General features: G+C 52.0%; 1 protein-coding gene across 3 annotated transcripts in view; it reads left to right on the plus strand.

Moving 5' to 3' along the window:
- VAC14 (VAC14 component of PIKFYVE complex) overlaps nt 1-14087 on the plus strand; it is a 64620-nt gene that overhangs the window by 30318 nt on the left and 20215 nt on the right. For all 3 annotated transcript variants that reach the window (XM_075714840.1, XM_075714838.1, XM_075714839.1), the window contains 2 exons: nt 877-1027; nt 11567-11699. In XM_075714840.1, the coding sequence (XP_075570955.1) occupies nt 877-1027; nt 11567-11699 (284 nt within the window). The remainder of the gene's footprint in view (nt 1-876; nt 1028-11566; nt 11700-14087) is intronic.

Raw genomic sequence — 14087 nt, forward strand, 5'->3', positions numbered from 1 at the left:
AACTCCCATATAACTGCAGCTCCTCTAAAGGATACCTTGTGAGAACGTGCAGGAAGCCTGGGACACTGTGCTGGTGGGCAAGGGGTGGTTGGGGATGCGCTATGCTGAATGCTGGTGGGTTAGACGTGGCAATCGTCCCTTTTTGGTGGCTTTTCTGCTTCGCACAGCCCTGCTATGCTCAGAGCATCTGGGATGGCTGATGAACCATCTAGACCCAAGGACATTTGAATGAAGGGGGACCCAAAATAGCCTGAGACATGAGAAGGGTTGAGGACGAAAAAAAACCCATGTTGTAATAACTTCTCCAGAAATGCTATATATAGACTAATTTGGCAACTTCTGGAAGGAAAGAGCTATGAAATCCGAATGGCAGCTCTGCCTCACCGTCCTGACTGCAGGCAGCTGAGTGTGCTCTCAGATGCTGCCCTGAACTGGGCAAGCTGCGGACAGGCAGGCAGAGTAATGTTTGCCCCCGAGAGCATCCCTGTGCTCTTGCTGGGGTTGTCCCAAATCTGCAGTTATGAAGGGAAGTGGGGAAGCAAAACCCAGACCTCCCTGAAGAGGGAAGAGCAAGCCCTGCTCCTGGTTGCATAAATTAGATTTAATTTCACATGCTCCCTTGGGACTCACAGAGCAGTAACTGGGTTTTTTCTCCCCTTTTCTCTTTCCTGCCCCATCCCCTCTGCAATCATTTGAAATTTCCATTTTGAACTTCACAGGTAGGCCTCTTTTCCCTACACCTTCCTTGATGTGCTGGGATTTGGTGTTTGCTTCCCATCTCACCCTCTCCAGCTGTGGGTTTGGAAAGGAAAGCTCACCCTGCTGGCTGCCTCCGCCCCTGTGTGTGCTCACTCCTCGCTGTCCCTCTCTCCACAGGTTATCCTGAAGGACCTGGAAGTGCTGGCTGAGATTGCTTCTTCCCCAGCGGGACAGACAGAGGGTTACAGTCCCTCCGACAGCTCCGATGTGCGACCTGGCCCAGTGGAGCTTCACGTCCCGGCCAGGGCTGGCCAGCTGAGCTCCTCTGGTGAGTGCTGCAGCTCCATGCCTCCCCGCTCCCTGGTCTCACTTGATGCTCGGTGGCACCAGTCAGATTTGCTCAGGCAGAAGTAGAAGCCTCTCTCGCAGTAATAAATCAATATATCCATCCCCACTCGGTATCACTTGGTGATCGAGTCTGCCATGGCGCAGACCAGGAGGCTGTCTTTATTTTTAATGCTTTCCTCTAGCTCATGTTTTGGGGATTTAGGGCTCTGTTTAGCAGCAGGATGCTGCAGAGGCTGGTGTGGAGGGAGGTCATTATTGTCTTATTTTTTTATGGGAACTTGGGTGCCAGCCTCTTCTCTCCTTGTAAAAGTTCTCAGAGCCTCTAAAAGCAGCTCAGGGACAGGATGCTGGCTGCAAGCCAGGATGTCCAAAACATAGATGGATCTGCAGAGGGTTTAGTCTGTGCCTGTGTTGCCTGTTCAAGGCTGCCCACATTGATTATGAACTTCTATGGTGCTCTGAGTGTCAGGTAGGACTTCAGAAGAGAGATGAAGAGGGACAATCGTATTTTCTGGGGAGTTGGGGGATAAAAAAAAAAAGCTTTTTAATCATCCTGGCACACTGGGAAGTTTTTTCCACCTTCCCTTGTCTGTGGCTCACTCTTTGCAGTTGCTTGGCTGCCCCTTCTCCTCTGCTGCTGCTATTTAAGGGCCTCCCTGTTGTACTCCCCAGGCCAGGTCGTCTCGGCCAAAAGCACGTTTCACAGCAGCTTTGGATTGCAACCCGAGCATGGAGCCAAGGCTGCCTCTCCCTGCGCAGGATGTGGCCACGGGGCCTTGCAAAATCACCACCAGAGAGGGAGGCTTTGCTTTCCGCTCCCCGGGCTTTGTTTTCTCTGAACATCCCAGATCACTCGCCCCTCCCTGGGCTTAGAAAGGTCTGCACCAGCAACCAGCTCAGGTTTTGGGTTGTTTGGGTGGATTTTTTTTGCAGATCTACCTGTTTCATGCTGGCAGCTGTAGCCAGACTCTGCGATAGAGGGGTGGGGGCTGCAATGCTGGTGACCTCCCCAAGCCCTCTGCAAGTCTCATCCACCCTCCCAGTGTCAGAAGTGAGACCGCCTGGGTGGAGCAGCTCCTGTGGCGCTGGCCAAGCAGCTGAGGAGCTGCAGTTCAGCTCGTGCTGATGGTTGTCTGAGGTTTCCTTCCTTGTGGGTGATCTAAAAATAGCAGGCTGGATGGCGTGGATCCTAACGGCTGCTGTGGCCCCTGTTAGCTATCTGGAAGAGCAACTTGGCTTTGCTTATTCAAGTATAATGTTTGAAAAGAGTCTGGCTCTCCCCACATTGAGCAGATCTGCTGGAGCCCGGAGCTCCTGTTGCCCCAGTGTGGGGCAACTTGCCCCAACACAGGTCCTAACAGGCTCTTGGAAAAGAATCTTTTCATCAGAGGGTTGTTTGGGGGGGCACTTTTTTTGGAGTGGGAGGGTGGCTAGTAGAAATCCCTATGTCTGCATGGTCCTGGGGTAGTGATGTACAGTGAGAGCAAGTGAACCCAAACTCTGCCCTGCAGGCTGATGCATTTGTGAGTACAGCCCTTCCCAGGCCTAACCCTTCTGGGGTCACTGGTTTTGTACTGGAATGTATGGGAGCATTCCCCAAGCACACCTCCCCTATTAGCGCACCCTGGCTCAGACAGCACTTTCTCGTGGTAGGGTGCTATTGCACCATTAGAGGGGAGGCTGTAAGGTACCAGCACTTCTCCATGGGGTTAAATCACTCCATTCCCTTCATCACACTTTAGACCGAGATGCCATTGGAGCTGGCAGTGGGAGGAGAGCTGCACCAGCTGAGCCATCTCAGGTCCGCTTCTCTTCTAAGTCTGAGGCCTGTCTGAGCCTGCAGTTGGTGGCTTTGCAGGTAAACGAGCATTGGCACCCTTAAAACCCTTGAGCTCACAGCAGGTTTCCATGCTGCGCTCTCCATCCCGGTGCTCCAGGCTTTGCCACCCGAGCAGCAAGGGCAGGAGGGGAGGTGGAAAGGGCCAGTACCCCCGTGGTCTTCCCCCCCGCTTCCTCTTGCTCCCTTTCTTCCCTCGGGATGTGTTTATGCAGTTGTTTCCCTGCCATTGAGTTCAGTTTCCTTCAGATGCTGGTTGATTAGTCAGGAAAGCTGTGTCCCACTTCCGCAGTCCGTTCCCAGCTCCAGTTTTTATTTAGCCGCTTTGTTCTCCAGTTACGTAAGGTCAGCTGCCCTCGACGCCTTCTCCAAACACAGTGAGTCGGGGCCAGCCCAGCCCAGCACTGCCTGGGAGACCTGACATCTCTCCCTCCAACCTGCTCCAGCTGCCCCCGGTGAGGGTGGCTGGGTGCTGACCTCCGTGAGTCTCTCCTTGGTTATCTTCTGCCCACTTTCCAGGGACAAGGTCTGCAGGGCTGTGCCCAAGAGCTGTCCACTCCTTGGGGTGACAGTGTGAGCACCCATCAGGTTTGTACGATGGGAATCCAGCTGCCTGCTTTGCTTTGAGAGTATTTTGCCAGCTGTGTAGAAGTTGGGACAAGTAGCAGATGACCCAAGAGTGGTTGTCACCGAGGCCAGCAGGTCGAAGGAGGTGATTCTGCCCCTCTGCTCTGCTCTGGTGAGACCCCACCTGGAGTACTGCATCCAGCTCTGGAGCCCTCAGCACAGGAAAGATAGGAGACCTGTTGGAGCAGGTCCAGAGGAGGGCCACAAAAATGATCAGAGGGATTGAGCAACTCTCCTATGAGGAAAGGCTGAGAGAGTTGGGGTTGGTCAGCCTCTTACTGCTGCCTTATTGCTGCCTTCCAGTACATAAAGGGGGCTTATAAGAAAGATGGAGACCGACTTTTTAGCAGGGCCTGTTGTGATAGGTCAAGGGGTAATGGTTTTAAACTAAAAGAGAGCAGATTCAGACTAGATATGAGGAAGAAATTTTTTATGATGAGGGTGGTGAAACACTAGAACAGGTTGCCCAGAGGGGTGGTAGATGCCCCATCCCTGGAAACATTCAAGGTCGGGTTGAATGGAGCTCTGAGCAACCTGATCTAGTTGAAGATGTGTCTGCTCATTGCAGGGGGATTGGACTAGATGACCTTTGACAGTCCCATCCAACTCAAAATATTCTCTGATTCTATGATAGCATAGGTGCAAGCCCTCCAGCCTAATCTCCAGCTCTGCTCTACATGGGAGGAGAAAGACCACTCCAAACGGATGCTGGTACCATCTGCTGCCTCATACAGGGTAGCTTTTGCACGCATCTCTTCCTTCCTTTCTTCACAGCTTTGTAAGGGTTACAACCCTTTGTTTCACAGGAGGCACTTTCCGACTCAGTCCAGTCTCTCCTGCCTGGCTTCCTGCCAGAGGTCACGGGGATGATGGCATACCCTCTGAGCACCTCACACTATAGGATGTTTACTGGGAGACTGACTCCATACGTGGGTGCACTAACATGCCCAATATCACTGGTTTCCACCAGCAGTCCACAGATATCCCAGGAGTTTGTGGATTACTCTGGAGGAGGCTGCTAAAAGTCCCTGGGAAATGTAGTCTGTTGAGTTCAGTCTTGCTGTATCCCCAGTGGAGAACGTGCAATGCTACAGAGCCTGGACCGAACTTGAGATGACCTGTGATAGGGGTTTCCTATCAATGTCTTTTTGAGGGATTTTGTTCTTGGTGAGCCAAACCATTCCCTTTACGTTGTCTGTCGCTTCGTTTGTGTAATCACAGATCTGCAGAGATGGCAGTGTAGGACAAGGTCCCACCTCCAAATGGTCTGGAAAACATTAGGGCAGCCTCTGAAAACACCAGGCGAGAGTCTGTAGGGTGCAGGGGGTCTGTGAGAAGTAGAAAAGAAAAGCTGGGCTGTTGTCAGATGGCTCAGATTTGCTAAACTGGCAAGAATAAAAGGAAAACCCCTCCATATTCATCCTTTCCACAGAAGGCAAGGAGGCAGCTGATGTTGCACAATGGATCGCTTGAACAAGCCAGTTTCCAACAGCTTTCACAGGATCAGGAGTGCGACAGCAGGGAGCAGAGTAGCCGAGCAAGCAAGAGAGGAGAGACCTGTTGCTCCTGAGCAATCTGAGCTCAGCGCTCTGGTTCCTGACGGTGGCTCTGCTGTCTCCTTCTGTACTGGCATGGAGTTGTGCAAGAAGGTTGACTTTCAGAAATGCTCTTCTGCTTCTTGGGAGAGGCGGGGAGTTAGGAGAAAAGGGTGATTTGGATTTTTTCCTGGACGCTCTGCAACGGTGGCAATGGGATGCCGTGGAAAACCGCAGGAGAGACCATCCAGCCTGTAGCCATAACTCACCTGGCGTGCCGTCAGGTTTAGATCCCTCCTGAGACAGTCGCAGCATGGGGCTGGCCGGAAAGGTTGGGGATTCCCAAATAAAAGATGGCATTACTGATCTGTAGGGGCTGACACAGGAGATGTCAGTGGTGTAGATAAGATCACTCCTAGCCAAACACCTCCTGTGTAGTTACTTTACTGGGCTGCCTTGGTTTCCCCAAGATGGTGCAAGGAATATTGGTCCAAAAATGGCCTGGCAACACCCATTGCTGCTCATTCCTGCTTGCAGGATATCTTCTGTATGCTTTACCTTCCCGTGCAGTAGCCTCAGCCCACTATAAACCTGCCACCAAGCTTAACTGCTCCCATTTTTGCAGCTTTGCTAGGTATTTTTTTCTCCTGTACGTTGTCTGAGCTATACCCCTGCTGCATTTTTACATATTGATTTACCTTAACGAAGAAAAGCGAGCTAGTAGTGGACTCTCATCCTTCCTAGGAAACGCATCAGCACTATCATTGCCGGCTGCTTTCCTCCAAGGCAGGCACAAGCACAGACCCTGTGTGGGAGTGGGGGGATCCAGAAGATCAGTGCAGTAAAAGCGTCATTTGGCATCAAAATACATACCCCGGCCCACCTGGGGACCCCCTTTCTGGCGACATGCTGAAGTCTCAGGAATTGCAAACCCACAGCTCTTTAGCCAGGTAGGAAGGGGAGAAGCATCCATGTGCCCAGGCAGCCTTGCAAAAGCAGGCTGAGCAGAGCCCGTGGCCGTGCAATCCATAATTTCAGTGGTTTTATTTCCTCAGCAGCATCCTGTGCTCTGGAGAGGGGAGAGCAGAGGTTTTGCAGAGCCCAGCTGAGCTGCCGACATGTTCGCATCTGTTTCCAGCTACGCCCTGCGCTGGGTTTTTTTGAGGGGGGTGGAGGATTTGCCTTTTTTACAGCTCTATTTTTATCCTGCTCCGCAAGGCTTCGCTGCCCCGTGTTTGCAAAAGCTAAAATTCAAAACATCCTGGGGAAAGCTGCTGGGGGGAGATGCCGCGCAGATTCCCACGTCGCCACCCGGGGTTTCGCCAAGCACCATCTGGCAGTGCCGACTCCCACGCCACCGGCGCGCAAGTCAAAGGCTCACAGACCAGCTCTGGCTGCCGCTGGGTTTATCCCGGCTGCTCCTGGAGGAGCAGAGGGACATCCTTCTCTGGGCTGAGCTGGAAATGTGATGCCCCAGGGAAGGCACTCGAGTGGGAAGGACGCTCAGCCCCGCCAGCTCTTAGCTCGCCCTCCCTATATCTGAGCTGAAATTGCTTCAATTAGGGATTGTGGTAAATCATTTTAGCTAAACCGCCACAAATACCCTTGTGGATAGTCTTTAAACAGCTTACCCAGCTTTAGCTTGCTTCGGAAAGGAATCAATTCTGGTCCAATCTTATTTAAATTTGGTTTAAATGGAGTTAAGCAAGTCCGCACCGGTTTTAATTAAGACCAGTTTGAAACCAATTATAGTAAACTAGTGGAAGTTGCATTTATGCCAGGGTGAAGTCTGGCACTTTGCAGCCGAGGTAGGAAAAGCCAAGTTCGTGTTGGAGTCTGCCAGGCCCCCCCGGAGCAATTTGGGGACACCTTGGCCAGTGTAGGTCTCGAGACGGCTCAGCCTATCAAGCAGTCAGACAGCCCGAATGTTCCAGACTGCTATACAATATATATTTATAAGGGCCTTAATATAGATCCCTAATTGCCTGTCTTGGCTGATTTATAGCATGGCCACACGAGCACTGGGAACAGCATGAACCACTGGTGAGCACTTGGGGTTTCGGCAGGCATTCGCCTTGCTCTGCTTGAGCTAGCACCCATGGATGGGGGGGACGGATGCTAGTGCTGGCTTAGGTGGTGTAAGAAGCCCACTCGTGTCCCTGGCTCTACCCCAGGCTGCAAAGCTTGCCTTGGGGAAGGATTTGTTAGCCCAGCATCCCAGGATGCAGGAGGGTGCTGTAGTCATTGAGAAGAGTCCAGGCTGGCTGGACAGTGCGGACTCATTTCAGCCACAGAGCTGCAGTTCGGCACCTGCCTTTTGCAGGCTGTTTCTACCGACTCTTGTTTCACTGCTCTGATGTTTCCATGGGCCCAAAATTCCATTTGTTCCCATTATAGCTGATATCTGGGCTGTTTCATCATTCCTCTGAACAGGGATCTTTCTTCTTCCAGCTCCCTCCTCCATGCCAGATTAAAAAAAAAGGCAGCCAGAGCCATGACCTGCCACCAGCCCTGCTCTGGGCACATTAACAGCCTATCTGGCAGGTTACAGATCTGCAAAGTCTCACTTTGGGGGAAGGGGGAGAAGTGCAAGCTTCAATTAATTAAGCCACAGTTTTCGTAACACTTCTCTCTGCTTGTCTCTCATGCTTTGTAGAAACACTTGACAAGCTGCTCCTACGGTTCTGTCGAGCCGGGGATGCCGCTGCGCTGAGCCGTAACCCACGGGGCGATGAGTTGAGCTCTGGGCTACGCCAGGAAGGGTTACACGATGGCAAATGAGGTGCCAGCCGCTTCCTAGACATCCTGTAAACATAGAGCAAACAGGAAGTTTGGAGGATTGGGAGGTTTTGCAAGAGAAATGTTTTGCCTGCTTGGAAGACGTATTGCCCTTTTAAACTCTGTGGTTTGAGTTTGGTTGAGCCTTTTGCAGCCTGGGAGATTCCTACACACTAGTTTCTCACCCCTGGCGAGCACTGGCAAGGGTGCTCCAGCACGGCATGCTGTGGTAGAAACCTTCCTTAGGGACATGCAGGCGTAGCTGCTGTGCTCCAGGTGGGCAAGGGATGGAGAAATGATCCCTTTTGAGTTCAGTCTCGGTGCTCCCAGAGGCAAAGGATGATGAAGTTCCCTGGGGTGTGCAGACGATCACATCATGCTTTTCTCTCCTGAAAAAACAGGGCTAAGACTTGTTTTTGCTGTCTGTGTCCCGGTCCCTCCTTGCTCCCAGCTCCCTGACCCACTGCCTGGCTTCCTCTGGGCTGGGCAGGAAGGTCAGAGGTTTGGAAGTGAGTCAAAGGAAGACAGCAGGACCAGAGGTGGGAGGCTGTTTGTCCTGCAGATTGCAGCTGGAATCTGATCTCCGAGGTGATTCTGGCTTTTGGATACCCAGCTGACCCAGCGGGTCCTTCCAAGTCTCCAGTCTGAGATGCAGGAGATGCTGCACCACCTCGGGAGCATGGATCTGAGGGTGCTTCTGGCTGGTCTGTCTTGCACCAGCATTCCCAGACACACAGCTCCTGGGCTTTGTCCTGTGCATGTCGCTGCTGGCACCCCAGAGACAGGAGCACTGGACCTTTTAGAGAGAGGAAAAGTTGCTGCCTCCTCCTGTTTTTCCTTTGGGATGTGTTTTAGGATGTGTAATGGTTTGGGCTGTCACTGGAAGGCATGCAAGGCAGCAGTAAGTACAAAGCTGGCTTTGCCGTGTGGAGGGAGCAACAGCAGAGCCACCACAGGCACTAGGCAAGAGCTGCTGCCTGTGCTCCTGCCAAGAGAGAGCAGCCCCAGCAGCAGTGCCGTCCTTGACGCTGCAGGGGTTAGAGAGACGATTTTTGGTGTCATGAGAAGGGACCAACTCCAGGATCAGACCTTCCCCTGGACAAGCTACAACACTGGGGTATTACTAGCTGGTGAGGATGAAGGTGTGATGTCCTGCCTGCTGCTGGCTCTTGGGTTGCAGTGCAGCTCTGGGTTGGATGCCTCGGCACTGCTGACAGAAACGGACAAAAAATACCACTTTTGCAGCTTTGAAAGACTGTTTCCATCTGCTCTTCACCTCCCCTCCTCACCCTCGGCACTAGAAGGAAAACCAGTGCTTGCTTTCAAGGCTCTGCCCATGGTACAGGCTGAGCTGCGGGCAGGCACGGTGGGAAAGCAGAGCTCCTCCATGTTGCCTTGTCTAGACCATGTCTCTTCTCAACCCACTTTGGAGCAGTGCTGAGCAGCTGTAGTGACAACACGTGGGACACGGCTGTATTTTCATGCTGGATACTCCCTGCCTTCGAACAAATGCACCCTTGTTTTGCAGCGCACCAGGCTCAGCTAGATCCTTTTTTTTTTTCCCAGATCATCTTCCCTGCAGCTGAGGGGAAACACAAGGCTATGGTGAACACTTGTGCTCTGGGAGATGACTGCTTCAAAGCCTGGTTTGGAGTTTCAGATGCACCAAGGCAGGGTAAACACATGGCTTCAGCAGGGAGGAGACACCAGGTTCTGGTCCAGATAACCTCATATTTTATTTTCCTTTTTCTTCGGCTGTGTATGTTCTCTTGGATCCAAGAGCCCAGGGAAGCTGCCCTGGCTGAGCCCACGTCTGCATCTCTGCATATCACCAGGACAGGCAGGGTGGAAAACAGCCCAGTGGCTTTTCCATCAGCTTTCCTGGGCTTTGGTGGCTTGATTGCATCCTTAATTGGCTGCTCCATGCTCTGCTGAGTCTCAGTAGAAGCAGACAACATACATAAATCAAGCGCTTCAGGTTTCCTTCGGCGACCTGATACAAATACTGGCGGTTCTTGGGATGGGGGAAATAACCTTTGGGGCGCTCATGTGTGCCGGTTTCCCTCCTTACCACGGTTAGACACAGTCTTTCCATAGGAGAAATTGAGGAAGAGAGCTCCCCTTGTTGCAAACTCATCTTTAAAACCCTCTCTCCAAACATTTGTTTTGAGTGCTGTCCTGCTAAATAAACCATCTCCCCTGTAGTTTTGCTGTGGGAAAAGCAATCTTTACCTGCCAGCTCCCTGCACTTGTGGGTTTGAAGGGATATTTTTTCTAATGCTGTCTGCATACCCTGAGCTGCGACATGCCCCTTTGCCAGCCCTCCCCGGCTACCCGCCCTGCAAATAGTCTCAGACCAAGTTAGCACATCTTACCAAGTGGGTGCCTTGCAGCAGCGAGAGCCACCCGCAGCAGAGCTCCTGCTCCCTACCTGCACATTACAACCTGTGGCACTGTTTGCTGTTACATGAGCAATAGGAGCCCAACGAGACTGAATTTGTGGCCCTGAGAGGTGCAGAGGGGGATGCTGGCCGCTTGGCAGAGGCTGTGAGCAGAGTTCTGCCAGTTCCCGGTGCCCTGCACAACAGGAGGGTACAGAGCATCCCTTCGTTGTACTGCTAGAAATCCTCTGGCCCCAAGCAAAGTGCCTAAGGAGAAAACATGAAAGAGCCTTGCATCCTGGAAGTGCATTGGGTCTCGGTGTGCTGGAGCACATCTAGGCTCTCCTGAGCACACCACCTCTCCTTGTCATCTCTCCTCTCTCTGCTTTCACACCCTCACACTTCCCTCTGGCCGGGGCACTTCCCGTACCTTCCCTGCTTGGAGAGTCTGGCCACTGTCATTACCTGTAATTTTCTGCCTTTGACACTTGTAAATGTGATCAGTCATAGCTGCTGCCTTGAAATGACACCTTGTTTGCCTTCTGGGCAGAAACCATGGCTGCTGCAGAAGCAGTTCGTGCCCCGACCCGGCAGGCACTCCAGGAGCAGGGATGCTCCAGGCTGGAGGGACAGCTGCTCCTTTGTGCCAGTCTGCCTTCCCCAACCTTCAGCTACTTTGTTTAAAGGGTTTTTGCAAACAGAAAACCAAGGAAAAGAAACATTTTTTTGTACAATCTCTAAGCTTGGAGCTTTGCTGTGGTTTGACCAGTACTTTATGCTAGCACCAGGGCACGTTGTATGTGACACTGTTGCACTGAGTGATTCCTGCTCAGGGGAAATCATGTCACTGAGCGTAAACCGGTGGCCATGCCATGACCCAGCGCTGAATGTGTGTGTCTGCCTCTATGCGCACGATGGGCTTGGGGCATCTGGGGCATGTGGGGCTAGATTAAAGGCTCTTCAACTCACCAGCAATCTGGTTTTTGGGATGAGTGTACATGCCGTATCCAAGGAGACAGGATTGCCTATTGATCTGGAGCCTTGGGCACCCTTCTACTATCAGCTACTGAAGCTCAAGGGTTCTGGAAGGATCTCCCAAAAAGGCTATTTTATCTCCACATGCTGTTTCAGGGGCTGGGACCACCACAAGACACTTTCCCCTGGGATGGAGAGAGCTGCGGCAGGGCTGGTTCTGCTTGGACCGAGCAGATGCAGTTATACGAGGCTTGGAAATCTTCTTTTCATGCCCCAACTGCCAAGTGCTATGACCGTATTTTGGGTGTCTGCTCTCTGATTGAGACTGCTTTGGCAAGAGGGCCCCAGCTGCTCTAATTTGCTCTCCCCTTCCCCTGCCTCCCCAGGTACGAAAAGCTTGGAGTGCTCGCCTTCCACCCCCACCATGAACTCCTACTTCTACAAGTTCATGATCAACCTGCTCAAGCGCTTCAGCAGCGAACGGAAACTCCTGGAGACCAGAGGAGCCTTCATCATCAGGTCAGAGCACCCCAACAGCCTCGCCGAAGCTCCCGAGCACCCCCTGGGCAGGGTGGGCTGGGGACGACGGGGTTGAGCAGCCTGAGCACTGAGCTCCCTTGGAGCCAAAACGATTTCTACAAGCCTCCCTCACTCGCCAGCAGACAATTTTAGAGCAAACAGGACTTGCCTTTCACATGTCAAGGCACCATATTTCTTGCTCCCATCCCCGGAGGCAAAGTAGCTCCTTATTAAATAGCATTGCCAGAGCCCGTTTTGTTAAGAAACAACTAAACCAGCCAGAGCATGAAGACAGGCTTGGGCTCGGCATGCCAAGTCGAGTGAATCCCTCCACCTGGCTCAGCATGATGCTCACCCAGCAAAGCCTCATCCTCCAAAGCTGTGTGTTTTGATGCTCAGAGTTGGTAGGTTTTGCTTCAGCTTTTTAAGGAGCTGCAGTGGAGGCTGGAAAGCCAAGCATCATGGCAGCTGGCAGGGCATCATCTTTAATGCAATGAAATCTGGGGCAAGGGACACCAATTCCTCAGCTCGCCGGGAAATAATGAGCTTAATGATCAGGGCAAGGTGGAGAAATCAGTGAGAAGGTTGCTGGGAGGAAGGGGCAGGACCCTGGTTTTTTCTCCCTTGCTTTCAGGGAGATGGCATCAAAATTAGCATGGGAAGAGCATGAAACCCAAGCCATGCTCCCATGGGTGAAAAGAGCTACCTCTCCAAAGGTGGAGGGGTGCACGAGGTACTGATGGGGTGTCCCATAATTGCAATTGGAAAATAAAGCGTGCAGAGCTCTCAAAATCTGCTAAGCCAAGCCAGGTGTTGAGTTGTGCCCACTTGGGCAGCAGTTTGTGTGCAAGTCTTCAGGCAGCCCAAGAGTGCACCGAAAAGTTGCCGCTGGATTCATCCTGTGAGCAATGAACGTCAAGGCAAAGCATGGCAAGTTGCAAAAATGAGATGAAATGTGGGCAGGGCAGGGTTGCAGCCGGTGTTTGGGCTGCAGTGCAAGGATTTCAGAGGTTTCCCCCTACTTGCATTAAATTTTAATGTAACATATTTCATTTCCCCCCCAAAAAAATCTAGCTGAGCATATGTTTTCTTGCTTCTGATAGGAGTCTGGAAATGTTGTGTTTAATCATATGGGGATGTAAGAATAAGACAGAAAATATCCTACTCATAGTGTCCCCTCTTTTCTGCCCAGTCTTTCTGCACAGCCCTGTGCTTTCTGCACAGCCCTTGGCAGGGGAAGCAGCCCTATTCCTTGTTAAGGGAGCAGGGCAATTAGAGCAGTAGTGAGCCTGGGCAGGGTCCCATTTAAAAGCTCTCCTGTATCACAGCCACCTCAATTTTTTCCCTGCAGCTCTGGCAGGATGATCCTCGCCTGGCAGAGCCAGCTTTCCCAGCAGCCAGTGAGCAGTGCGGTGGGACCGGCTCGCGGCAGCTTAGCAAGCTGGGGCTTTTTACAGTGACTCATGCCCCAAAAAATCCAGTAAAGCAAAAAAAAAAAAGACTGTCCTTTGTCAAGTCATGTTATGGGGCAGATGCAGGTCTGGAGCCAAAGCGGTGGTTCTGGGAGGGGTGAGCCATGCCCTCAGGTACTAGTGATTAACTCTGAAACCTACTGATGGCGGTTGAAGTGCTGGTGTTAACTACAAGTGCTGCCTCCAGAAAAAGCAAGATGAGAATAGAGGAGGAAAACTGTTACAGGCCTCTCTGGAAAAGATTGATCTCTTGCTAGAGAGAGCCAGTGAACGTGGGAGCCCTATGGTGCTATTTTTAGCCACTTTTCAAATTGAAACCGTATGTGCGTTCCCACGTTACATCCCTTCCCTGTCCACAAGCCAGCTCAGCTGTTTCGCGCAGCAGGGTGAGAAACCAGCCTCATATTTGACTTGGGAGATGCTGGTGATGTTTCATCCTGGGCTGGAGAGCACGAGAGGGATGCTTAAGAGACCAGGACAGTGTGTGTTAAAGCGTGGCCCTCCCCCACTGCTGGCGCAAGCCCTTTGTTCCCTTTGTACCCATCATCTTCCCCTCCCCTCTGGGACCACTGCTGCCCTTTCTGCTGCCAGCCAGCTCAGGAATGGCAAGGCAGAGAAGGAAAACAGACCTGTTAAGTTTAGGCAATGATTTCCAGCCAAAGGATGAATGCTCATGGGAAAGGGAAACAGGGGACAGGGTTTTTATTAAAGCATGGCTCAGCAATTTTCCCTGTCACGTTGCCACTGGGCAAATTTGAAGGTCCGTGAGCTCAGGCGGAGGGTCTACAGTTAAAGGTAGTTTATTTTGTAACCCAGCTCAGGCTTGTTCATGCCCGGTTGCTGACTCTAAAAGGACTTTAGTCTCTCTCCTGATACATCCCCAGAGTCCCAGAGGCAGAGGTTATGGTGCATCACG

This window comes from Pelecanus crispus, chromosome 8 (genome assembly GCF_030463565.1).
Source record: "Pelecanus crispus isolate bPelCri1 chromosome 8, bPelCri1.pri, whole genome shotgun sequence".
Lineage (NCBI taxonomy): Eukaryota > Metazoa > Chordata > Aves > Pelecaniformes > Pelecanidae > Pelecanus > Pelecanus crispus.